Source organism: Geospiza fortis, unplaced genomic scaffold (genome assembly GCF_000277835.1).
Source record: "Geospiza fortis unplaced genomic scaffold, GeoFor_1.0 scaffold162, whole genome shotgun sequence".
NCBI classification, from domain to species: Eukaryota; Metazoa; Chordata; class Aves; order Passeriformes; family Thraupidae; genus Geospiza; species Geospiza fortis.
In genome coordinates, this window is record NW_005054316.1 from 5,173,092 (window position 1) to 5,199,930 (window position 26,839).

The 26,839-nt window shown below is 38.7% G+C and overlaps 1 protein-coding gene across 4 annotated transcripts in view; it reads left to right on the forward strand.

Moving 5' to 3' along the window:
- Nucleotides 1-26,839, forward strand: part of ADGRG6 (adhesion G protein-coupled receptor G6) — a 109,602-nt gene that overhangs the window by 31,468 nt on the left and 51,295 nt on the right. For 3 of the 4 annotated variants that reach the window (XM_005420097.2, XM_031056248.1, XM_031056249.1), the window contains exons 3-6: nucleotides 9,904-10,245; nucleotides 15,850-16,470; nucleotides 21,181-21,249; nucleotides 24,243-24,326. In XM_005420097.2, the coding sequence (XP_005420154.1) occupies nucleotides 9,904-10,245; nucleotides 15,850-16,470; nucleotides 21,181-21,249; nucleotides 24,243-24,326 (1,116 nt within the window). The remainder of the gene's footprint in view (nucleotides 1-9,903; nucleotides 10,246-15,849; nucleotides 16,471-21,180; nucleotides 21,250-24,242; nucleotides 24,327-26,839) is intronic. The other variant, XM_031056247.1, reaches the window with a different exon arrangement.

Consider the following 26,839-nt stretch of genomic DNA (forward strand, 5'->3'; position numbering starts at 1 on the left):
GGGTGTAACACAGGATTTTCACATTACCCCCTCCCTCTGGGGGAAATCCATAACTTTGTCTACACTGTGAACTCCACTCATATGGGTCAGGGCTGATTTACCCAGTCAGTGTGTTTGTTTCCACTTCCATTTTCATTGGCACAAACCCAAACAACTAAGGGGAAACAGGCAGTGCAGGGCCCCCACCCTGGCTCTGAACATATTTTCTTCTATTGTAGCTGGTTCCCTCAATTTCCCAGATCAATCAAAACCTGCTGGAGTCACTGCTGTGATTAAGTCAGCTGCTGTCAGGGAGTAGGATATCTGTGCTAGAGTGATCAAGAGGGGTCAGAGCTTTTTACTGGCAATGATAACCCTACAGAAATAAATACCTACTGAATTCCAGCATAAAATGGGGCCTGGGGGCAGTGCAGAATATGTTGAAAAACACTGAATCTCTAATAGTCTCTGCATTGTGCTGGCATCCCACCCAAGAGCTTCAGCTCTTACCTCTTCAAGACTTTCATGAAGTTTTAGAGATCCAGCATATAACAAATACTGATAATGTCAGTACTTGGATGACTCCTTTGAGGACTGGATAGGATGCTAATCTTGAGAAGTCAAGATGTCAGTTCCCTGAAATGTCCTGTTCAAAGTGTCAACAGCCTGCATATGAATGGTACACCTTAAACCTGTGTAAAGTTCCAGTCCATCTGTGTGCTTAATGAAAAGATTAGAAGTCAAGCTGTTGCTTACATATTTATTTATGAAAAAAAATAAATAACATAATCTCTCTTGGTGTAGGACCATGTTACATAGTTGTATCAAGAGGAAGTGCAAATCAGCTTCTGCTGATTTCAGGTTTTAGTGAAAAACCTGCTCCTGGATTTAGTAGTAGCTGGTTACTGCCTATGTTCATGGTAAATGCTTCCCAAGTCAGTAATTTACTATTCTCATGTCTGCTTTTCTAATCTTAACCTGATTTGAAAATTAAGCTTCGCTCTTCCTGATTTTTTGTTACATTATTACTGCTACTGACCTCAAGTGTATCCTGAAAGATAATTTGATTATCATGTTCGAAACAGGATGTAATACCACCTGTTTCTCCCAGATTTCTGTGTAGTGTTGGAACATCAAAACTAATGAGAACTGCTCAATCGGCTCCTATGAAAGATACACAAGATAGAGCCTTGTGCTTGGCCTCACGTGGCTTTGTCTGCTCTCCCACAGTGCCATGGCCACTTTTACTCCAGTGAAAGGGATATGCCCAGGGCTTCTCTCTGCCTCAGAGGCCAGGTCATGCTGTGTCTCAAGTGCACACAGTTCCAAAAACTGGGATAGCTGCATCCAGGTTGCATGTTGGGAATGGCCTCTGACCTGTGCTGGCTGCTCAGCTGTACCCAGGAAGGGTTTGGAGAAGACCTGAGCTGGCCTTGAGCTGCAGCCATATGGGCAGGAGACTGGAATTGTGTCCATGACCAAGGTGGAGCTATTAATGCTGTTCATGGCCAGTTGGTTAAGATTAATTTTAAACATAAGCCATGATGTTTACAATTTCTTACATTTATGTCTCATCAATTATTTTATGTCTGGAGGGATTCAGAGATCCTATTAGATAGTTGGGAAAATGTCTGTGCACTTTCTGAGTTTTATGTTCCCTGCTTTCATAGTTTTCAGGCCCGAGTTTCACAGGCTGGCATTGTTACGTAAGAGAAAATATTGTCTTTTATCAGTTTTCAATTTGCCACATATCATTTCATTAATTAAGTGCTTTGTTCTTGTCTTACAAAAGAGAGAAAATAATCAGTTCTAATTCCATGTGATGACAAATATAATTTGCTAATAAACTGATAAGCAATATGGGCTAGAGCAACAGGAAGCAGAAATAATAAGTGAATTCATAGACAACAATTACACTTTCATATAAATATACTAGCCTGTAAGGAGATTTTTTTTTCCTTACATTTTATTATTTCTAGGTGTGCCAACCAGTTCATCCATTCAAAGCATATGTTGCAGGACATAATGCATCAGCAAACGATGATGCAAGGCAAGCTGATAGGACTGGCCAGGGCATAGTACGCTCTTTGTCTCCTGGCTTCAGTGGCCAAAACCAAATTGTTGAATTATTTTGTGAGAGCACAATCTTGTCTTTCATTGAATTATAAAAGACTCTGCCAGGGTTATGTGCTATTTCCAGTCAGGAATATGGAGGCTTTAAATTCTTGCTGGGTACAAGGAGTACTGTGAAGATGAGGCAATGGGAATGATGCAGAATGAGAGTCTGGACTGAGTTTTTAATAGTGCTTAAAATAGTGATTCCTCACAAATCAACCAAAAGAGTCACATTTGCAAATGAAGAATAACACAGATTCAAAAGATTCTTGCTAACTAAAACTTTATTGTACTTGTGCTCTGCAAAATACATCTGATTATGTGTTGCAGAAGAATAATGTAAAGTTTCACTCATATAAGGCTTATAAAATTTTATTTTATAAAATATGCTGGTTATATTACTGATGAGTCTATGCAAATGATTTCACAGAAAAACTATTGTAATATTTATCCTGTTGGGAACTCTTTGTATTCTACAGCTATTAATAATAATAAAAAATATTTAGGAATGTTTTTAAAAACTATTTAAATTTTACTGAGTTCTATTTTTGATGACCCACACAACACTGCCTGGGATTTTTATGACCTGCAGTTTGACTGTTCAGTGTTTGGAGAAATTTAAAAAACCCTGAAGGGTGAATTGAAATATATTTCTCCACACCCAAACTGTCCAGCATCAAAGCCTGCTGCCAATGCCTTTGCAGAGCTGAAAGTTAGTGTAACATCCTACTAACAAAGGATGGTGGGATGGGTTTGAACCCTACACAGAGGAATAATGCTTATATGTTTAAGTGGGGAAGCCAGGGAATAAAAGGACATTTTTAGGAAGTTCATGGTTGACTTAGAATTAAACCTTACCTTTCCTGATCTTTAGGCATAAAGTAATTTGATAAGGAAATTCAAAGTCTGGAGGGAACTATTTCATTGCAGTTTGGTGTAAAAAATCGGCCTCCTTCTCCCACCAAATTCAATCAGCATTACTTGGTTACATGGAAACCACATTTCCATAATCATCCTCTGTGTTTGAGAGTGGATCTCTCTCCCTGAATGGATGTTTGCCGGTGTTGGTCCAGTGGTTATTCCTTTCATTGAAAAGAAAAGAAAATGGTCAGACCTAGGGAGGATGGCACAGCCTTCCTCGCTGCTCGGGTCTGTGCGGTGCCTCCCATGTGGTTTTCAGACAGAGCAGTTAGGGAGTCATGCTCTCCCATTCAGCCTTGAGGGGGCTGCAAGGCTGAAGACAGGACTGCAAAGCTTCAAATACAGAACTCAAAGACACCATTGTGCAGAAAAGGACTTTATACAGTTGCTGAATTTTAAGTCTGTGCCTAAATTCAAAGCATATCTGTGAGGTTTATAAGATTTGCTCAACACTTCTGGAAATCTAGAGCTGTTGTAGAAATGTTCTAGAAACTTTAGAAATGTTGTAGAAATTCTATAGTAGATATTGTTCCATATGATGATTACAAATCCGGGGGTATCTGCATTTATACGCAATCACAGTCATATCTCTAAGCAGTAGACCTCAACCTGGTAACATTGTTTGTGAAGGGACAAAATTTTGTACACATCAGAATGAGTCTTACTTCCTTTCTGTTTATTGCAGAGCTAATCCTTTATTTTATTTTTAAATCTGAATGTTTAAATAGAATTAGGATTGTCTGTTTAATTTGACAATTACAGTAGCTGCAAACATTAAGTTAGGTGTGGTGCACAGTAATTTTTATCAGCATAGTGTAGCAGAATAAAGACCTTTTTGAGAGATCATACAGCTTCTACAATTTGGAAAGTAAATAAAGAAGCAAAAATAAACCTGCCACATCTCCTCATTTGAACTTTTGCAGACTGAGCTCAATCAAAGTGTGGGTTGCACAGAGAGCAGAGTACATGGTTTGGTCTGCAGAGGCTCTAGAAGAGTGCTAGGCTTCCTGTTTTGCATAAACAAATTGAAAAGGTTTTATCTCATTACAAGCTTAAATGTGAGTAAGCAGAGCAGAGTATTACTTTATGTTCAGTGAGTGATGGGACATTTCTTTGCAGTTAATATGCTCCCACTTTGCATGTGGACATTTTTCTAGAGCTATAGATTGCCTTTCTGTTCAAAATTATTTTTGAGGTGAAGATAAGCTACTGTCCAAGTCTATGCCATAGGATAGCTGTTTTTGGTTTGGTGTTTGTGTCTTGCTGGAATAACACAGGTTTGTTTGTTCTGTAGCCATTCCAGCCCACCCACATCTTGGTGGTTTGGCCCTTCTGCTTGTCTGCAGGTGTGCCCATTGCTGACCTCATTCACCCATCTATTTGCAGTCATAAATACATCTAACCTAATGTTTGGCAATATTTGTGTTGTGATATCCTTGAAATAGAAAGAAACCTGAACAATTAATTGCTTCTTACAAAGGAAAACTTTTTCCCACTCAGTGTTCATTGAACTAGGTGTTTTTTATGCTGTGACACGAAATGATTGTAAATTTTCTCTTTTATTTTGGGCATCACCACACACTTGGAAGTACCTCTGCTGTGTCACCTGCCTGTTCTTTCTCAGTTCAAATGACCATCTTTGTTAGTACTGCCTTTTAAAATGTATGTAAAGTGCTTAAATGTTCCCAGATGTCAACATGAAAGCAAATTATAATTAATTCTGTACTGCTTTTTTATGTCTAAAGTGCTAGGCATTCTAGCTAAGATTTTCTGTGGCTTAGAATTGGCCTAATTCTGTCAGGCAGGGGAGATTTTGTTGTTCACTTGAATATTACTAGAGTTGACATAAAATATTTGGGTTTTCTTTCTGAAAATTCAGTTCCAGAGCTACATAGATTTATTTCACGATTCTTTCCTATAAAAATTGTATCATCCACGGAGAGAAGTAGATTTAATTTTTATGCCAGAATGAAATCCAGAAGCATTTTGTTTTGTGAGGGAACCCTTTAATGTATTTTTAAAAAATACTGGTAGTGTTAATACAACCCACCCCAGTTGTCATTGGTATCCTGTGCTACTGCCTAAACATGTGGAGTCATTTACACTCCTCTCAGGTGGGAAACTCTGTGTGCTTCAGCTGTGAAAAGAAAGTTCCAGTGCAAACTGTAACTTGGTGTAAAAAAAACCTGGATAATGCACAAACTGCAAGTACAGGCTTTTTTCCCCACAGTGACCTTGTTTTCATTTGATCCTAACCTTCACAAAATTTGGGCCTTTAAGGCTGAAATAGACAGTGTACCAAACTGGATTGCTTTTGTGCTCTTGTAAAAATTCTTGGCTGAACAAAATTTGTTCTTCAGCACTTCACCAAGGTTGGATAAGGGCAGAAATGAAAGTAGGTGGAGAGGTAAAGATCAAAACTCATGCCTGAGAAAGAAATGCTAAGTATAATAGGACAAAATACAGGTTTTAGGGGTAAATGATGACAATGGAGAGAAGTGGGAGAAATTAGAGAAAAATATGAATGAACATTAGCACAGATTTTGGAGGCAAATGTTGGAATGTGTTAGTCATTCAAGAAAAAAATTTTAAAAGAGAAGTACGTACGTATGGGATAAGACTATATCAAGACTGTTTCCTTCCCAAATCCACAGCTAGACATTGTAGCTCTGTGTCCGGCTGTGGCTTTAGCTTCCCAAAAGTGACTCATGAAAGTCACTTTTGAAATTGTGTATATCAGTACTTGCAGTTGTCTTGATGAGTTCATATGGTGGAATTCAGTGCTGGGACTCGAAAGAGGCAAAGTCAGTGGACAGAACAAGCTGGACAATTAGTTTTGTTTCATAGGATATGAGGTTTGCATATACACATGACTGTTTGTGTGGTGCAATCATTAATGAGTCAGATATGTTTTCCTTAGCCCCTGACTTTTAGGGCAGTCGCCAGATGATTGAGCATGGTGTAGGAAAGACTAGGATAGGGTATTTCTCACACAAGTTAAAAGATATATATGTGAAATAGTCAGGAAAATACTAGAAGAGAGGGAATGGTTTCATGGTTAGGAAAATTGGCAATTGTGAAAATGGGATTCTATTCCTGCTTTTACTGATAAGTTCTTATAAAAAGTGGTCAAATTGCTTTGACTGAAATTTTCCGTTGGGCACTAAATACTCATTTTTGGATTTTCTACAGTGGGCCGGAGTGTCAAAGTTCTCTCCCAGCTACAGTTTAAAGTCATTGGTAGTGTGCTTTGCACATATACAAATACAAATACAAATACAAAGTAGTTAAGGAAAATCAGTAGTTTTATTTCATTTGTGAGGAGCCAAAAATCTGTGGAAAGTTTTTCCATTTTCGCCCAATATCTCCATGCCATGATAGGAGAAAGCCATTTCCCCTACAGTCTATTCCACTTCTGAAGTCAATTAACATTTTTGAAACACTTAGATAACTTTGGTGAAAGCTCTAACTAGCTCCAGAGGAATTTGTTAATTTCCCTTTTCAGTTTAGTGTTGAAGTATCACACTAAATAGTTCAATATTCTTTACTGTGGGAGGTATGAGTATGATGCAGAAAAAAAATTGATACCATACTCCAGTGTATTCTTATGATGGAAACAAATGAATTGCCCAGTGAAGCTTTCAGTTTAGGAAATGTTGAAATTAAGTGCTTGATTTCACTATTTGAAAGGGGTGTTCATTTTGGTTTGGGAAAGAATGGGGGGGGGAGAAATATATTTAGACAGTGAATTTCCTTTGGTCTATGGTGGTGAAAATTACTTGACAGGCAGATTATGGATATGTGGGGCTTCTAACCAGGAATATCATAGCTAAATTTGTTCCCATTAAAATCAATAAAATATCTTGGATTGCTTCTAGAAGTGTTTGTGGTGTGTATTGCAACAAGTATTCATTCTCCACAGTTCAGAACTGCTCTGGGCCAATGGGATTGCAAAATATCTGTCAACTTTGGCTGACAGCCTAACGTTGCCACAGCAATTTTTCTCTTTAATGAGTAAAATAGGTGATGTTTATAGAAAAATAACTGTCTCATGAGAAGCTGTGCAAAACGTTCCATTTTAAGCCATTCTGTTTATATATAGTTTTGTTGTTTGTTTTCTTTTCTTTTTACTTACTACTGTGGACATTTGCATGAAAACAGGATATTTCTCCTTAAAATTGCAGTCATGGAGAGAATAGCTACTATACCAAAATGGAGCCAACCCACTTAAAACAAAAACCCAACCATTTTATTTACCAAATCTGTTTCTTCTGTGCATGCAAAGTTTCGAGCACTTATTTTCCTACCTAAATTTAGGGGCTGGTTTTTTTTGCATTGGTTTTGTAAAATCAACAAAACAATATGGATGTAATAAAGTGGGAATACATTTCTGCAAAGGTTAAATTATTAAAAATCATAAATAACATTTATGTTTTATTCTTTACAGTGACATCAGAGATAAGAGTGCTTTTTGTTATATGTACTGGCTTTTTCTTTTTACGCAGCCTAGAGACAATGATAAATTGTCTCTTGAGTAAGAGAGAGAGATAAATAGAAAAGCTGAGTCCTGTTTTTGGTTGCTGATGATCAATAGAATTAATAAACACAAAGAACATCAGAGTTCTCTCTGATGGACAAATTTGACTTTTCCAGTCTCAGGTTGAGTGTAATATTCTTCCAGTTAGGGACATACACTTTTACTGACAAATAACATATTTTCTGTGGTTTGGCAATGTCTTATAATACCCTTAAGATTACTTTAGGTGTCCTGGGATGAACCAGTGTACATTAACACAAGTGTACATTAACCAGCGTACATTAACAGTGTACATTAACACGAGTGTACATTGACCAGTTTATATTAACACCCATGTTCCTGTATGTATTTACATCACTTAACACCTTAGTCCCTGGCTTCAGGTCTATCTGAGTGCCCAAGGAAACTTCTCAACTGCCCAGAGAGCTCTGTGTCGTCCGTTTCTCTGGCAGGAATGAGAAGGAGAGTGAGTGAGATGTGCTGCCAAATCCCCAGCCCCTGTAAGCCCTCATCCTGGCAATCAGGATCCTGGATCCCAGAGCCTTCCAGCTGGAGACTGCTCCAGCCAGAGCCATCTTACAAGGGCTCTGCCCTGTAGGGGCTCACTGCCCTGGACTGGGAGACTGCCTGCAGTGGCTTGTGGCACGCAGCATGCTTTTCCTGCTGCTCCTCCTCTCAATCTAAGGTGCTTCTCTGAAAGCTGATACCTATCTGTGCAAAATCCACTGGATGAAGCTGTCATCTCTTTGTACAACTGCAGGATTTATAATCACTAATAGGTAAATATTCCCTCTCTGGTTAATAAATGGAACACCAGGATTGCAGTACAGGTGAGCATAGTCCTCTGACTGTAAAGATTTACAGGGAAATTAAAAATGGGCAGGCTTTTTTTGGTACTTCACAGATCAAGTTTTTGAGTTCCAGGAGCACCACTGCTTCCCATTGCTGCCTGCAAATCTTTCAGACGGCATTTTTTTCTCACTTGAACAAAGTGTCCCACTGAGCTTTCCTAGTGTAACCAGCCTGCATTTGGCTCTGAGAGCCAAAACAGTCTCTTTACCTCATTGGGGCCATATGAATTTGTGCTTTGCAAATAAAAATTATAAAAACTATTTTAAATATACCTCTCAATTCTAACTGCAGATGTAAACTGCATTTTTGGCCTGCAACTTCACAGAGTCAGGGTCCTTTTGTTCAGGCCAAACACCATTTAAATGTGACTGAAAAATACAAAGACCCTCTCTGGAAAGAAACATCAAGGGCTCTTTGGAGGAATTAGTTGCATTTATTCCTATTTTATAACTGTTCTGTATGTAATTTACACTCAACAACTTTTTAGGTTGTTTTTAGTTTGAGCAGCTAATGATTCATGTTTTTTCATCCTTGTAAGATTTGACATGGGGTTGTGGCTTGATGAAATGTTTGCAAAGTAATTCAGCATTAATAGGCCAGTTAGTTTCCTTGGTTATCTCGTGGTGATATTCAGCTCCCACCTATTTTGCTCAGTGCTACTTTGGCAAACTGTTAGAGATTTCAGCAGCAGGCAGTTCACAGTAATTATATCATATAAAACACTAAGTAAATATATGATAAATGAGCAAATGTTAACCAAACAAGAAATGCAACCCTGGGCACTAACTGGACTTGAAATTCTCATGGGTAAACACAGCAGGTGAGCAAAGGAGTATGACAAATGGGGTAAGAATTTCTTAAAGCCTGACTGCCGCAAGTAGGTCAATGGAGCTGAGTCAGCATGGGAAGGACACAGTAATTTACTGTTGATTCAAAAGCCAGTAGCTCACTGCTGCCCTTCTGGGTGATGTGGAATGCATCAGCTGGAAATGCAGATGACTAACCTTCAGAGACTGCAGCTTCTGCTGCTCTTCAGCCCAACTCTTTTGCTGCTCCTTTCCAGGGGCACTTCTTTGGAAACAACAGCATGTCATTGAGCTGTTGGGATAACCTACAGTCAGACCAGCAGCCAAAAATTGTGAAAGATACCAGTCATCTTTTTAGAAGTTGCAGTTTTACAATTTACGTTTCTGAATTGAAAAACATTGCTTTCACTTTGCCTTTATCAGGCCATTATACGTGGTAAATATATGTGTACAAATTATTGTTTAGCAATATAATTTATAGTTCTTTGCTATAGGATTTCTTACATAAAACATGCTTTTCCTATGCTATTCCTCCAACATTTTCCCCACTAGAAACAAGGCCTTTTTCTGCCTTTCTTCCTCCCATCTCTATTTTTCTGTACAGACATACATTTAGTTCTTGTGTTGATGGTTACTTTACTCTTAAGTTACGTCTCTGCCTGACCTCCAGCTTTTCTCTGTTTTCGTTGTCAGCTCATGGATGCTATGACTGTAGGACTGTGCTGACTGACCCCTCTGGAGTTTTCACTTCGCCATGCTTCCCCAGTGACTATCCCAACAGCCAAGCGTGCAAGTGGATCATCCGAGCACCTCATGGATTTATCATCCAGCTAACATTTATTGATTTCGACATTGAAGAAGCTCCAGGCTGCATTTATGATTCACTGACATTAGACAATGGAGAAAGCCCAATGAACCTTTGTGGCATCACTGCCAAAGGATTATCCTATAATTCTACCGGAAATGAAATGATTGTGTCATTTAAAAGCGACTTCAGTATCCAAAAGAAAGGTTTTAATGCCAGCTATGTACGAAGTAAGTAAGTCCGAAGCATTTTATCCCATTATAGATGTTATAAGGAAATGTTCTATAAGGATTAGAATGACTTCCCAAAGGAATCAAGAATAAGATAGAGAATCCATAAGAAGAGAATGAATGGGTGAGGCTGCACTTTACAGGGTGATCTTGTAAATTTTATTAGCTAATTTATTTTTCTTTGGATCAAAATTATTTTATTCCAGGACACGACAAGAAGTGTGTTAGAAAAACTTTTCACATACAAAGATTTTAGGCCTGACAGTTCTCTCCCTGCCAATTTATGCTGGAGGATTTGGAAGCAGGACAGGTGCGCACCTGCAGAGGGACATAGAAACCTAAAGGAGAACATGAGAGGCAACTTAGTTGAGCCAGAAAGGTCAGCCTGGTCCTGTGGCCCAGTGTAACTCCCAGAAGTGAGGAGCAGTTTGTGCTGAAAGCAGAGCTTCTCAGAGTTCATCCAGCCTCTGGAACAAACTCCCAGGCATGAGCTGACGTTGCAAAATGACTACCTGTCATCCCAGTTCCTTGACCTTTCTTTCCCTTCCCTAAGTATGTAATAATGGTTTTAAAGGTTTGACAAAGACACTCATGCTTTTTTCCCTAGAAGATAAGCGTATAAATAATTTCCGGTTGGAGCATTAATTAGAATTAACTAGACAGCAAAGGGCAGTGACGTAATGAAGGGCATTTGGACAGTCGCTGCCAGGCCCCGTGTGTGGCTCACTGTTCATTCCACTTCAGGGCTATGGTTTCCAGTTGCATGGTCTCAGTAGACTTTCTTTTTGTAGTGGTTGCACACCTTAAACTGAGCACTAGTATTGCATTTAGCCGTTATATTATTGTAGCACAGTTCTGTTCTGCAGGTAGGCTTGTTGTAAAAACACAGAGCAGGGAAGTTTGGCAGTTCTCTCATCAGTCACAAGCACATCTTCCTCGTGGTAATTTTAAAGTATTTATTGCACATTTCATTTTTAGATAATTAAGATAGTAAATCCCAGGAATTATAGGACAAAAGTAGGCATAATTATGTCATCACAATCTGTGTGCAGTCCTGAAAAGAAAAAAGGTAACATCACAGGGAAGCTAAAAATACTTCTCTCTACTGAGGTCCTTTCATACTGACAAAATAATGTAGTAATAATTGTAGGAGCACCTGTTTTCTTATGAAAGTCAAAGCAAATTTTCTGAAAGGCTTCTATTTGAAAAGGCTTTCTATTTGAAATTAACAAAAGTCTTGCTGTATTGTAAGCAGTTGTAAAATCAAGTGGATCGTAAAAAATTATATACAGTCAGATTATGCAAATATTTAATATTTTAATGTTTAAATATCACTGTAAGAGATGAGTTACAATTGGAATTAAAAGATGCAATGTTGACCTCAGCTGTGTTTAATAAGGAGAAGAAAAGTCTACAAACATAGGCAGAGAGCCCTTTGTGTATATATACCTAGACTAATGCATTATAATGGAAGCAAGAATATTACCTCCAAATTGAGTAGTACCTTATACTCATGGATAGCACCATCAAAATTAAATAGTCCTGGAAGATAGCCTTTTATGTTGAAAAAGAAGGCTATTCTCCAGTGCAAGTAAAAGCATCAAAGACCTTCACCAGTGGCTTATATTTTAATGTTTCACAAACATATTAGTTCAGAAGCTCTGTGTTAAGGCTTGCTGTTAAGCACCTAGGTTGAGAACTGGCTTCATTTGGTTTCATTACTCCAAATGTGTAACTTTCACCTGATGTCTTGATTTTGACTGTGGATGCTGGGAGAGCTGTCTGCATTCTTTTAGGGCAAATTATAACTATATTCTGCTTATTACTCACAGTTGTGCAACTGTGTTACTTTCAGAACACAGTTACAGACAAACATCATAGTAAAACTTAACCTGCAAATGGATACAGAAAAGAGTCTGGGGAAAGGGATCATAATGTACTGCTTTCCTTTCAAGTTATAAAAGCATGTGGAAAATAGCACATCAATGTGCACACACACTGAAATGACAACACATCCACATGGCAGATGCCTGTGCTATGCTCTGCTATGCTTGCAAAGAGTTTCCACAGCATTTAAAAAGATTGCACACCCCTTCACTTCACGTCATGTGAAAAATTGCACACCCCCTCACTTCACATGAAGTTTCAAAGCTTGTAGTTCAAGCTGACACCATCTTTAACTATCAAAAATGTGACACGGCAGCAAAAGCATTAATTTCTCCCAGAACTAGGGGAATGCTGTTATATTTTTTTCCCTTTCTAAGAAATTACATTTTATATATAATAATAAAATTAACTAGTTTGTTCCACTTTGAATTTCAGAAAGTAATACAAAATTGGAAAGTAAAAGGCCATTCAAAGACGCACAATTTGCTATCTAGAAATGAAGTTTAAAAAGACATTAGTGATATAAACATCCTAACATGCAGCATGTACACAAGACAAAATACATGTGGGGAAAGACAGACAAGAGAGTGAGTTGTGGGAGAGAATTAGTTCGGGAGTAGAACAGCTTTTGTGTGATTGCTCAGTTTTATGTAACTTTCAAACTGAGTTTTGCAGAGTCCTGTTGTCCATATCAAATTGGCCACCCACACAAATGTTTGTTTCCTGCCTGCCACCTCCTGCAACACACCAATAGCAGATGGACAGGCCATATCCTCAGCTGCAGTAAACCAATCTAGCTTTGCCAGTCTTAGGGGAATTATTTCAATTTACACCAGCTGAAGAGCTGTCATGGTAAATAATTTCCTAGTAACACTTAACTGTAAGTAATAACTCCACCAGTAAGTAGAAGTCAGTCACCAAAAGGGGAGGAAGGAGAGCCAACAGACCTGTGTTAGTACAGAAATGCTTGAGGCTATTTACAATACAGTTAAGCAGGACTGCAGTAGCCCAAATTAAAAGCACAATTCACTGAGGTAGTAACAAAACACCCCCAAACATATTTTGTATGTGGACACTTGCAGACCTCATTAAAGTTTGGCACATTTCTTCCAGCCTCAGAGAAAGGGAAGATGAAAGCTAGGGAGCTAGAAACAGCAGAAGGCACCCCTTAAGCACCAAACTATACTGAAAAGCCCAAGGGCTGGCAGGAGACCAGTATTCCCTGCAAGGGATTATAAAATAGAGCCGAAGGACTCCTCCCTTGCTTATGTGTGAAGGGGTGTATGAGATGTGAGACAGTGAGACACAAGTAAGGTCGATGTTTGTATGTTCTTTGTAAGAAAATGTGTCAAAAACCCCCATGCCCATTGTAATCCAGTTATCACAGAACAGTCTGAGTTGGAAGGGACCCAGAAGAATCAAGTGCAGCCATGGTGTGAATGGCCCATACAGGGATCAAACCCACAACCCTGGCATTATTCACACTTCATTACCCTCTACCCAGCTGAGCTAGTCTCAGGATCTTCTCAAAGGAAAAAATTTAGCATCATTCTGAAAGTATTCTCAAGCACCCAGATGAATATTCCAAGAATATATGTATATTCTTCCTCAGAGAATAACCAGTTTCTCTGATACTAACATTTAAATTCCTCAGTGTGATGACTGACTGTGCAACAACAACCAGGAAAGAGATCTGCACTTAATATTGATGGCAGGATTTGGTTTTCTCCATGTGGACAAACTACTTGTCAGTTTTGTCTTTTCAATATATGGGATATGGGGAAGCTGCCAGTGGTTAAATCTGTACGATGAATACAGCAAAACTGAGTAGACTTCTTCAGTACGGGAGCAAAGTCCTTCCCATTTATGTCTCTTTCTGTACTGTTTAAATGTGACCAGGTTGTCCATAACTTTTCTGACCACCTGGTCTGGATAGTGCTCATGTGAATAAGCTTTCTTCTTTTTCAAGTCTTGAATCCTTACGCTTCTTCTGGAACACTTTCCATGTTACGTAAAGGAGCTTACGGTATAATTAACCCGCTAAAAAAATGCCCCTGTTTTCAATGGAGAGTTGAACGCAATTTCTATCTATAAAATTGTTACAGCATGCTTTTTCCCTTGGGAAGAAAAATAAATCTATGAAGTAAATCCAGTAACTATAAAAGCCCAGTATTTTTCTCTCTTCCCTCCTATTATGCAGTTGCTGGGTTGGCAGATAATGAGCAATGCTTTATGTTATTTTACTATGTAATATATTGGTCAAATTATGTTCTTGTATATCATATCCAAAAATGGTAGTTTGGAGCTCAGAGCCTTTGCAAGCAGCTGGCAAAGGGAATTTGCAGTGCCACAGACAGCACAGAATCCTTATACACCATGTATCTGTGTCTTTTCCGGAGTTTGGCATGACAGTCACCCTTCCCTCAGGTCTCACACTCTCATGTTTGAAAGGGTTTTATTTCAATCTAAGAGAATAGGTGTAGTAATTAGTGTAAGCGTCATGACATCACTGATAAATCCCAGAGGAGACTGGGAATTAACTACTGTGGCAGTTATTTTTCACCTTCTGCAAGAAACAGTTTCATTTCCAGCATATACACTGTGAAAACATGTAAGAGGTAGCAGACATTTGCAGGAGATATGGGTCTGAGGCAGAACTGAGGAGCCAGAAGTAAAACCGAGGGCTGTTGCAATCTATACCAGACACTTCTGCATGAATGGCAGCCGGAAACTTTTCTGAGGAGAAATTTGCTGTAAGAATTGTGCTGCCATAAATGTGACAATAAAACTGAGCATAGTGACATTCTCTTTTGAAAAATAATGTTCTCTGAAATACAGTGAACAGAATTTTCATTCATGTACTCATGGAGAAAAAGTATGTCATGTGATACTTTCTTATTTAGTGGTTGTCATTTTGCCCATGCAAATGAGTATATTTAACAACAATTAGAGCAATTCTGCCTAAATACCCTTACAGCAATATATAAATTGCTGTAGGACTAGAAATTTCTAGACACTTGTGCAAAGTCCAAAACTGCTGACCCAACTGTTAGTAAATAGGGAACAGCTTGGATAGAAATATTCATGAGCACACAATTGCAGTATTTGACCAGAAAGCTGCTGGGGACAAAATGAGAAGATGCCTAATGCTGTGCAGAAATACCCATTGCTGAATTCAGCAACAAAAGGCTTCAGTTTGCCAAGGAATGTAATGGGGCCTTTCTTCTATTGCGATATTTAAAAGAAGGAAGGCCCAAACTTCACTGGTGTAATGCAGTCATGCAGACAAGTAATTAAAATAACATATTTTAAAAGCACATCATACTGTGTTTTTCGAATAACTGGTTTATTCCATTGCTTAATGCATCCTTACTAGATGAATGAGAAGTAATTTTTATTAAGTGAGCTGAAGCAGAGTTGGAGGGCAGTAGGTAATATGTCCTAATATTGCTCTTAACACAACTTAGGGGGCTGTTAACTCGGTGTCACACAGCATTCTCTGTGCCATTGAAAGGATCGCTGCATATTTTCAGCTGAGTTCACTCCCAAGTCAAATTCCCTTTGGTGTGTGCTGCTGGTGTATTACAGTGTTAAAAACAACCTGATGAATGTTTGTTTGATTTAATGTATGTTACTTTAACCCCTGCTGCCAGTCTGCCTTTATTCCTATATGATGAAATTTTTTTTGATAGTTTACGCATCTGCTCTTGGTTCTAGTTGCCGTGTCTCTGAGGAACCAGAAAGTCATCATTCCCCAGGTTCCTGACATCGATGCTGTGTCTGTGGCAGAGACCGTCTCACTGCCAGAGCTTAGACAGTTTACACTGTGCTTTGAAGCAACCAAGGGCAACAGCGATGACAACGACGACTGGAAGGTTTTCTCCTACACTGATGCATTGTTGAGAGAGCTCTTCAGCTTCGGGAAGACCACAAAAGGCCATTTTCTGTCCATCTCAGGCACACAGTGCATCCTTAAGAATGCATTGCCCCGAAATGCAGAGTTTTTCACAGGAACCTTTCAGCAGCTGTGTGTTGTATGGGACAGCTTCTCGGGCACTATAGGTATATATGCCAAAAACACCTATCATGTGGTGGACTGTCCAGAGATCTATGACAAAGTTATCCCTGGAAATGGGAGGCTGGTGCTGGGCTCTAACAGCAATGAAGTGAGCTCTCTAAATGGGGACATTTACAACTTCCGCCTCTGGAATTTCACCATGAATGCGCAAACACTGGCCAACCTCAGCTGCGATGTGAAAGGAAACATTGTAGACTGGGAAAATGAATTCTGGAGTATTCCAACTTCAGCGCTGAAAGCAGAAAACAATTTGAGTTGTGGTGAGTATGCCTTGCCAAAACTTTTTTGCTTATCCTCCCCCCCCAACACTTCTGTATTTTGCTGAACATACCACATACCATGATAGAAAAAAATGAGAGCATTCCCATGAAAGAAAAATAGCAAGGTCTTACCTTTATTAGAGTTTAGCTCAACTCTTACCATAAACAGAGGCTTTGAAAGGGTATGGAGTTGAGTCTTTAAAGGAAAAGGACAAGTCCCCTAAGTGTATTGAGCTACTTGAAATGATCTGCAGATCAAAGATTTCCTAAACACTCCATATTGGCTCATTCAAAAGGGGAATAATGTTGAATACCTACTAGATAAGATTACTGTGGTCTCTGGAGAAAAAAATGTATGTTAGCTAATTAATTACTAAATGTTTTTGTACCTGCCCTTTGGCCCTTTGATTAGCCAGAGGAGCCCATGCTAGCCTCATGCTGTACATGCAGAGCCAGCAAAAGTATTGACAAAAGCAGTGCATAGGTGACAGGAAATAAGAATAAATTATTAAATTGGAAGAGATGGACAGGAAGGAAGAGTTAGAGATAAAAATCATGAGATTTTTTCTTCATGATGACATATTACCAGTCCTTTTTTAACTGGTACTTACTGAAGGTGTTTTTTCCTGGACATTACTCCAGAAAATAAATTTCAATACATTTACCAGCCTATTCTCATTTTATGCCTCAGACACTTGATTCACATAAATGTCCTGGAGTGTTTTTTGTACATTTGACAGAGCATCTGTCAGCATTCTGAGAATCCTTAGTTTAGAAGAGAAGCTGCCATCACTAAGGCATTCTAGCTTCTGTATCTAGTAGTTCTTGAGGGATTAAGGTGGCTAAAAAAGCTGCTTTGCTTGCTTTATTGTACTCATATCAAAGTGTGTGATGCTTAATCACAGCTAGAACTACTAAGATCTCAACATGCCTCTGCTAAAAAAATTAAGCAACACTTGTATGAAACCCCAAGCAACTAGGTACCTTTGCTTTTCTACCAGAATAAAGAAAAGGCTGATCTGACCATGAGTGATGAACAAAAACATTTTTTCTCTATAATGTTGTGGGGGGTTTTTTTGACAAAAAAAAACCCAAAACAACTGTTTCTATTTCATTGATATAAACTGATCTGATAGAGAATAACTTCCCAAAAAATCGTGCTCTTCTTACTCTGTTACACCATGATGTCTACCATACCATAGGTTGTTTACGAAAAAACCTATCTCTGTAAAAGCTGCAATCTCATTTAATTTTGACTGGAGTAGGAGTCTTGTTCTTCTTTCTGCTAAAGACTGTACAATCCTAAGACACAAATATAATATCACAGCTGTGATATTGTAGATAGAATATTTTTCATTCCACAACTTTATTCCCCGAGATGTGAGTTGTCAGTAGTTTTCCTGCAGCAGAACATAGTTTTAGAAAAAGTATATTAGTGTTCCTGCTTGAGGCTCAGTATCTATTCAAGTAATTTAAAATGTATCAGCATATAAACATTGTTGTTGCCTCTAAATAAGCCTATGAGGAAACTGACTCACTAGCTATTTTTCTTTCCTTGACATGAAATCACCCTCTGTGATACAGGCTTTCCTGAGCCATAGTATTCCTGAAAGAAAATTCTGGATGCAGACCCATTTCAAAGATCATTACTAATCCCACAGATGAAATTGTTGGAATTGCCTTCCCTTCCTCCTCTCAAGTAAAAGCCTTCTTTGTAAAATCAGCCTTCAACAGGAGAGTTGATGAGTCAGGCTATCAACCATGAATAAACCACTGGCATTGGGAAGCTGACTCTGATTAGGCTTCTTTTAACAGCAGTGAAAGGATTTATGCAGAAAAGAGTTTTTCACACAACTCCAATAATGCTTCACCAGGAAGTGGCCTGTAACTTAAAAGAAAGCAAACCAAGCATTTAGCAGTGATCTCAACATATCTTTGCCTGAACAGTGCTTACATTTTCAAGGGGTATTATTTTTATAGTTTCTCAGACAAAGCTTTTACAAGTAGATTTATGGGGCATAAAACACTGGCAAATTGTTTCAGATAATCTTTTCATAGTTTTACCTTTTATTAGTTTATTCCATAGACTAATGTTTTCACAGCTGTGCAGTTGTGGTGGGGTGTTTGCATAAGACTTGACAGAATTCTGTTTTTATTGCCATACCTTTGTGCAGATTGCATGTAAAGGTATGCATACACAGCCTAGGTATCCAGACTTATTTTAAAACAAGTAACATAGGTAATGATAGAAGTATGGCTATTGCCCACCAGTTCAGAGTTCAGTGCAGGCAAACTGAGGAGCATTTAATCAACTTCTGATTCTGAAGCCTGCACTGGCTACAGCTATAGCAGGATAGGATCTACTCATTTTAAGGGTAACATGGCCACATATCTGTCCATGCCTGCAACTGTTTGTTTTTTCATGTGCATTTCATGGATTCTTCATACCCAAAGGCTGAAGAAATCCTTAATTTTGCTCTCAGATGTAACTCAGTGTGGGATGTGTCTGCCTTAGGCAGCTGGCCAGTGTTTCAGGCTAAGATAATTGCCCTCAGTGCTGTTTATTAATAGTAGAATCAAAAAGCTATTCCACAGGTCAGTGCATCTCATGCTGGAAAAGATGTCTCATTAAGTCAAAGTTCTTTTGCTGTGGGAGTGCCTGTTCCTCTCCACTGGCTATAAAGTCCAGCATGACAAGCAGATATGGATGTCTGAGTTTTAGACATTTGAACTGAGATGTATCACACAATGTGTCTGTAATACAGGTTCGTGGAGTCACAAATCCTGTCAGCAAACCTGCTCCAGAATGGGCTCCTGTCTTCATAGGTACACAGCTCCTGCCAGGAGTCTTCTCCAGTGCCAGTTTTCCATGGAGCAACAGCCTGCTTCAGGCACCCACCTGCTCTAGCATGTTGTCCTCCACAGGCTGCAGGTGGATCTCTGCCCCACCATGGACCCCATGGGCTGCAGAGGCACAGCTGCTTCCCCATGGTCTGCACCACGGGCTGCAGGGGAATCTGAGCTCAGGCACCTGCAGCACCTCCTGCCCCTCCTTCCTCACTGGCCTTGGTGTCTGTTGGATTTTGCTCTCACACATTCTCACTCCTCACTTGGCTGCAACTGCTGATGTGCAGTAACTTTTCCCCCTTTTAAAATCCATTATCCCAGAGACACTACCATTGCTGCTTACAGGCTCAGCCTTGGCCAACACATCCATCTTGGAGCTGGCTGGCATTGGCTCCGTTGGACATAGGGAAAGCTTCTGTGAGAGGCTTCTCAGAGAACTGCCCCTTGTACCTCCTTGCTGCCAAACACTTGCCATGCAAAAGCAATGCAGCAGTCTTCTGACTTAAATGTTTTGTAAATTTGGATTTGATTTTGTTTTTTAGTTTCACCAAATAAAATCACAATCTTGTTTAAAATACTTAATGAAGAAAATATGAACACCCCTAGTATTTCCATCCAACTCCCAGGTCATCTTTCCATGTTACACAACAGGGGTGAAACAGAGTAGGTTTTGATATTGACTGTTTAATATTAACAAATTTATTTTGGGAGAAAAAACCCACCTCGTGAGGGGGATAGTACACTCATTTAGAACATCCTTCCTGGAGTTCATAAGAATTGTACCAAGAAAGTGAATTTGCCTCTATCTCTTAATCCATTAAAAAAATCAGTGAAATTTAATATTTGTTGAGGATCATTTAATATTTGTTGTTTTAATTATGCCCTATATTTGTTGGCAACACATGTAGTGGTATCTGTGTCATGATGCAGTTTCTGTGTCAAAGCTCCATGCTTCATTTGTTCTTGCATCACAGGAAATATTTTCTGAGCTATCTTTACAAGATGATGGGTGGTGGCTATTTAGTTTTGTGGAAGGATAGTGTGTTTCATGAGAGAATCTCATTGACTCAATATGATTCTGAAGTGGCAAAGCAAAAGCCAAAAGGGCAAAACTCCTAGCGGGTTCACATTTTGCCAGAGCTCTATGGTCCCATTGTGTTCAACACAGTGTGCAAAGGCAGCTGTATCTGCAGCTGAACCTCTGGGATACATGGAGTGTAATTAATGCAGTTGCACCAGTTCTTTTTCTGTAGCCCCTCTTAGGTGCCTTGGTTTTGTCTCCAGATGATCATCAAAGTGTAGTGTTTGTTGTTATGAATAATTCTGTAGAGGTACAGACTTATAACATTATCTGTTTATAAGTCATGCATACCAGCATATTAATCACACCCTTGCCCAGGGCAGAGGAGCAAGTTTAATCACCTTTTATCTGGCTTGTGTCTGTCCCAGGCAGATTACTCACAAGTGTGCGCTGGGTAGCCTGTGCTGCAGCAGCAGAGCGTGGTCACTCCTCCAAGTCACACGTTGTTATGAAGATCACATAAATCCCATGGCCATACGGACCCCTTTCCTTCAACCCATTTCACAGAGCACACACAAGCTGCATTCCTTTAATGTGATGTTATTCAGTGAAAGCTGAGAGAACCGCGGGAGGATACATGAGTGACTCTGACTTGCGAGTCAGCAGGGTTTTCAAGGATTCCTGACCTGCAACAGAAACTGAAAACTTGTCTTATAGGCAAATGGCAGTGTCAGTTTTGCAACTGAGGGAAATTAGGAAGAGAAATGTGTCACTGTGTGATATAATGTGTTTTAGGCCCAGTAACTAATCCTTCCTAAATTACTTGATTTCTCTTTTTAAAGGCTCATATCTAATTCCTTCTTCTTCAATTGAACCAACCAGTTGTGCAAACCTAGGAAGCCTTTGCCAAGGTAAGAAACCCAGATCCTTTTCACAGTTTCATTTTGGGAAATCTTTATTTGCCTCAGGGTTTTAATCCATTTCTTTTTTATTATCATTTATGAGAGGGTGAGTGGCAATAAAAAATATCAAGGAAAGGAATTCTTTAGTCTCATCAAGTATGTGGGTGTCCTGTTCGTACAATATGTGGAAAAAATGTGATCACTCCCTTGATAATACATTTTCCAAATAGTCTCAATTATATCGAAGCTGAATTAACTGACTGCTTTAATTTCTTTCTCCACCTCTTTTCCTCCTGCACATTTTCACAGTGAAATATTAACCAGTATAATTAGTAGGTAAATCTGTAAAAAGAAAAAAAAAAGGAAGATACGTAAATAAAGGAACCAGCTTTTATTCAGGGTTTTTTCTCAATAAGATATTTTGAGGCTAGATACTTTGAGATTAGCAGGTATAAAATAAATACCATCAAACTGCAAAATTCAGCAGCTTTTAGAGAAAGAAACACATGCTATGGCACTTAGTGATGGATTAATAATGTAAAAATGACCACATATAAAAATTCATTATGTGTTTTTAAAGGTCAGCTCAGTTGAAGGAATGCAAGGAATAGGTGAATCCTACAGATTTCCATGTCACATGAATCAATGGGCATGCAAGGATGGTTAGTTTGTACTGTTCTGCTCAGATGCTGAAGTTCCATAAAACATTAACCCATTTCCACGATGCCTTCATGAACCCCGGCCTTACAATGTGTTGGCATGCTATGTTAAACTTTAATTACAGCAGCAACTGCACCAAAAATAGCTAGCTTTGTAAACTCTTTCCAGCTGAATGGTGGAAGAAAGAGACAGGAGGAAATAAAATATAAGAGGAGAACAAGAAGTCTTAGAACTCTTTCAAAATCAATATTTTAAAGTAAATCAGATTTGGCTTAAAAATTCAAGGGGAAATGCACTCTACTTGGAAAGCCAGTAAGAGATCTATGTCAGTTTTCAGTGTACTTTTCCCAGATTTTCCTGAGGTAAATTTGGTTCAGGTTCTTGGAGCATATTGTACTTGTCTCCTTGGGGAAAGTGAAATGCCATTAATGTCCATAATCAGATTTTAAACAGTAATTTTCAGGCATCATATTCACAAAGCAGAGTACAATCTAAATAGTGCAACTCAAATAGTTTGGGTAAATGAGGCATCCACAATTATTCAATATTAGTCTTTTTATATGTAAAGGGTATCGCTGTATAAATATCTTTGTCCATTCTTTTGGAAGATCTCTGAGTGTTTTCCTCCATTAAAATAGTATGGTATGGAAGGGAGAAAATGTCTTTCATAACATCAGTGAATATGGCTACAGAAATGGACACATTTTCAGCTGAACAAGCCTGCTTTTCTAAAAACCTCATCCTTTGTCCCAGCTTTATTAACTTGTCTGGTAGATATTGCCTCTGATAAAAGATGCTGCCTTTCAAACTTGCCTTCATAACTTCTTAGATCATCAATAAAGACTTCAATAAAGACTATGAATATTTTCATAAAGGTAATACTCTTTCCTTCTCTAAAAAGTATTTGGTAAAGTGTCCCTTGTGTTCAGTTTGTCACTTTGGAATAAGATGCCAGATCAGATTTATTCCACTCAGCACCATCATAATTATTGTCATAATAATGAAAATCATAAAAATATGTCTGTCTATTTTCTGTCAATACCACAGACTTTGTCTAAACTGAGAGGCCACTTCGGATTCCTTTGTTTGTTGGGTGTTGTGCAATAACAACATTAAAATAGTTTGTGGATGCCAGGTTATGTCAGCTATGTCTGATGAAAGAACTGATTTCTCCATTATGCTTAGTAAACATTTTTGTTCATTAGATGCCTCCTTTAGCAGCACTGGCTGTAAGACACAATCTGTAAGAAACTTTGTAAATTATTCCTCAGACAATCTATCTCTGAAGTTTCATGGAAGAGCTTTTTATATATTTCAAGGTGTCACTTCATATGCTCACTTTCCCAGTTACAATCTGTTCCAATGTCAAGCTTTTCCTTATCTTTCCATAATTTTTTTTAAAACCTGAACATGAACCTGCTCCCTAAGCTGTGACAAGTTTGTGACTTTTGGACTCAAAAAGCTAGATAAATCAACCTAGCAAAACATAAAATGTGATTTCTTGTCCAAAATATAGCTACTTAAACTTCCTAGGTTGATTCTTCCAAAATCTTCCAAAGCCATATAACACTGGGAGATTTTACCATGCCAATCTTCAGAATTTAAATAAGGGTTTTCAGGAAAAAAATCTATCAGTGCATGGATTTGCATTCCCTGGGAGTTACTGAACAAAACTAAATTATTTTCCAAACCATTGTTTGAAAATTTAGTGGCATGATCTTTGAATTCTTCTAGCACATATACCCTTCCAGTCCATCGTGGGGGATATTTGCAGTTTTGGCTCCTCCTCCTAGTTTTGAAAAGTGTTCAGCTGGTTCTCCAGGATTTTGTGGAGTGACTCCTGTTGGTGTCAGTGGGAAGAGTGGAGCTGAGTTTCTACATAAAGCTCTCAAAATAGGTATTTTACTTCACCTGTTCCAAGCCTGATCTCAGTTCTCTTCATTGTTTGTCATATTCAGTCTTTGCGGAGGTGCAAAGATTCTTTTCACAAGCAGCATTCTAAGTGCACGCATCTTAGAACTTCCGCATTTTCTGGTCTTCACATAACCAAGGCTCTCATGAGAGGATTTTGAGTTTATGAAAGGAGTGCAGGACTGATCCTGCAAAATGTACACTGGCAAAATTCCCACTGAAGTGAGTGCAAGCGAGAATTGCAGGACTGGGGCCTCAGTTCATATCTATTCATCACTTTGTACAGAAAAAAATAATGTGTTTTTTTAACATTTATGGCATTGTGTGTAGATGGTTTCATTTTACATTGTCATGCATTGTTCCCATTTTGTCTTACCTTATTAACATTCATATTTCATTCAAGTTCACCTCTTTCTCATCTTTATTACCAGCTACTGTAAATGCTACTACTCCTACACCACCCACTGTCACCACTAACATGCCCGATACTAATAGAAACGATAAGCCAAACAATGGTAAGAAATCCTGTGTTACATTTTTCCTTGTACTGTGTCTAAAGCAAATTTGTTGTATTTTAAGGTGTGTTTTTCCTACCATCATAATGTCAAGGGTCACGTCTCAGTTCTGATCTCATTTACACTGAATAAATCAGGATTAAATCTCTGGACCATGTCAGAATGGTGTAAATGAAAACAGAACCGAACTCAGTGTTTATTTGTTTCGTGTTTACCTGGCTCTTCTGTGAAAGGGACTAACTTTGTGTCACCCATTGCATTTAACAACGCAAAGAACAAGGGAAGGGAGAGGGATGTTTGGAAAGGGTCCGAAAAGAGCTGTGCTGTTGAAGGGTTTCAAGGCTGCAGATTGTCAGACATTGTGCAGCTCCTGCTTGTGCAGCCGGGGTGGTAGTAGGCTCGGATTGTCTGTTCCTCAGGCGCAGGAGCCAAGTGGAACCATTCCTATGGAGCAAAGCCACTTCCACTGAGTCAACAGAAATCTTTCCACTGACTTAAAGAAGAGCTGGATCGGACTTTACTAGGGAAAATGTTGACAGTATCAGATATCGTTTACTTTTCATTTAGAAAGATTAAGGGAAAAAATAAGGTAGTAAATGAACCTATTATTAGCACAGGAGTAAAGCCAGGATTTCTTTTGAGGCTTTCTCAAATTCTGTGATATCACTGTCTCCTAAAGACTGAGCATCATTTTGTGAAGTACTGCTAAAATATTTTAGTTTGTTAATGCTGGTTGTTAAACAGAGAGATAGATTTTGCCAATTTTCATCACAGGCTTAAATGTATATTTTTTTAAGATTTATTTTTTCAGTGTACTCCACAGAAATAAATTAGAATCTGGGTGGGGTTTGTGGTTTGGTTTTTAGGTTGATTTTTTTTAGTTGGGTGGTTTTTTTTCCCCAGTTCATCAGTTGTTACTGCAGGATTTAAAACTCTTGAAGTATTTTTTCTCTTGGCAGATATTTGTTGTACACTGGCAATCAGGCAGTACAGTGCATAATGTGAAAGAATTTATCTGAATCCAGACTGTTTGGTTTTAATAAGCTGTAGAAGTAAGAAGAAAATATTGAAAATTTCTTCCAAGTAGTGTTTGCTTCTTTTTTGTGGAGCCACTCACAAATGTTCACCATGAGCAGTTCACTCTGGTTTTTTTAAGGACAGAATGAACTCAATCTTATTAATAGTATTATGAATAAAAAATGGACAATTAAGTCCTTTCTCTAGCTTTGAAAGTCCCGAGAAAAAGTAGGAAGACTATGAAAATAAGCCAAGTTCACTTATGGTAGAAGCAAATTAAACTTTCACTCGGCTAACAGGCATTATTTTCCACTCTTGGTAAGTTGATTTTTAGACCAAGAACAGAGAGTTAAGTTACATATATTTTCTTTAATCCATTAACTATGTGGCTTGCTACACACAGACCTGCAGGAATTCAGACTTCCTGCTACAGTTATCTTCAGAATGAAGAGAAATTCACCTGAATTTTCCCATTCACGACCACAGAGGCAGCAAGAATCTAAGATAGAAGGGATCAAAACAATAGGAATTATCTCAACCCCAATTATTTGGCCAGTGAAGCAAAGGCCCCTGCATTTCAGTAAAAATTCAGCAGATGATAACCCAGAGAGAAAAAACCCATACAGCTTGTTCCTTCCAACTTTGTTCACACCAGCTTCTTCTGAGGAGAACAGCAACAAAACCTTGTCTGCTTATACAGAAAACATCAACCTAGATTATACTGTAATGAATCAGTTGCCAAACGAAAATATTTTGAATTATTCTAGAAGTCCATTCCGTGGTACTTCTGGTGCAGCAGATGCAGCTACAGAGCCGCCTGTGAATGCAGCAGTTCCTCTTCTTCACAGCAGAAATCCCAGCGCAGAGCTAGCAAGGACTTTGGCAAGTAGGCTCCATCTTTCTGGCTCTGAGCCATCGTTCCACTCTCCTGTTAGCAGCAGCAACAGCAGCAGCAGCAGCACTGCTTACGAACACAAAAAAGAAACTCTGTGGGTTTCATCCTCCAGCAGCGACACAAACAATTTCATGCATACAAGCAACCTCTTAGAGTCTGGGAAGTGGTGGAATGAGCCTGTATTTCATCATCATATCACCTCTGATATTCAAGAAGGCAGACATCATTTTCTTTCTAGCTTGTCTGTACCACCTACAGATGAGAAGGCACCATTCCAAAAAAGTAGGTTAGATTCGCTAGACTTGGCACCTGAAAATTTTTACCTGGAAATGATAGAAGGCAGTGCTGACAAGAAAACGTTTTCTACACTATCAGCAAACAGTGACTTTCAGTCTAGAAAATCTGTGCACATTAAGGACCATCACTCAGGAGGCATTACAAATTTAACCTCTGTTGATATTCTACATGCAAAACCGACAAGTTTTTTTCAGAACATGAAAAAATCATACACAAAATTTATGCATGACAGCCAACTGACAAATTCAGTCCAAGGACACAGTAGAGAACTATTAACATTTTCATCATTTCTGGTAGAACCAGG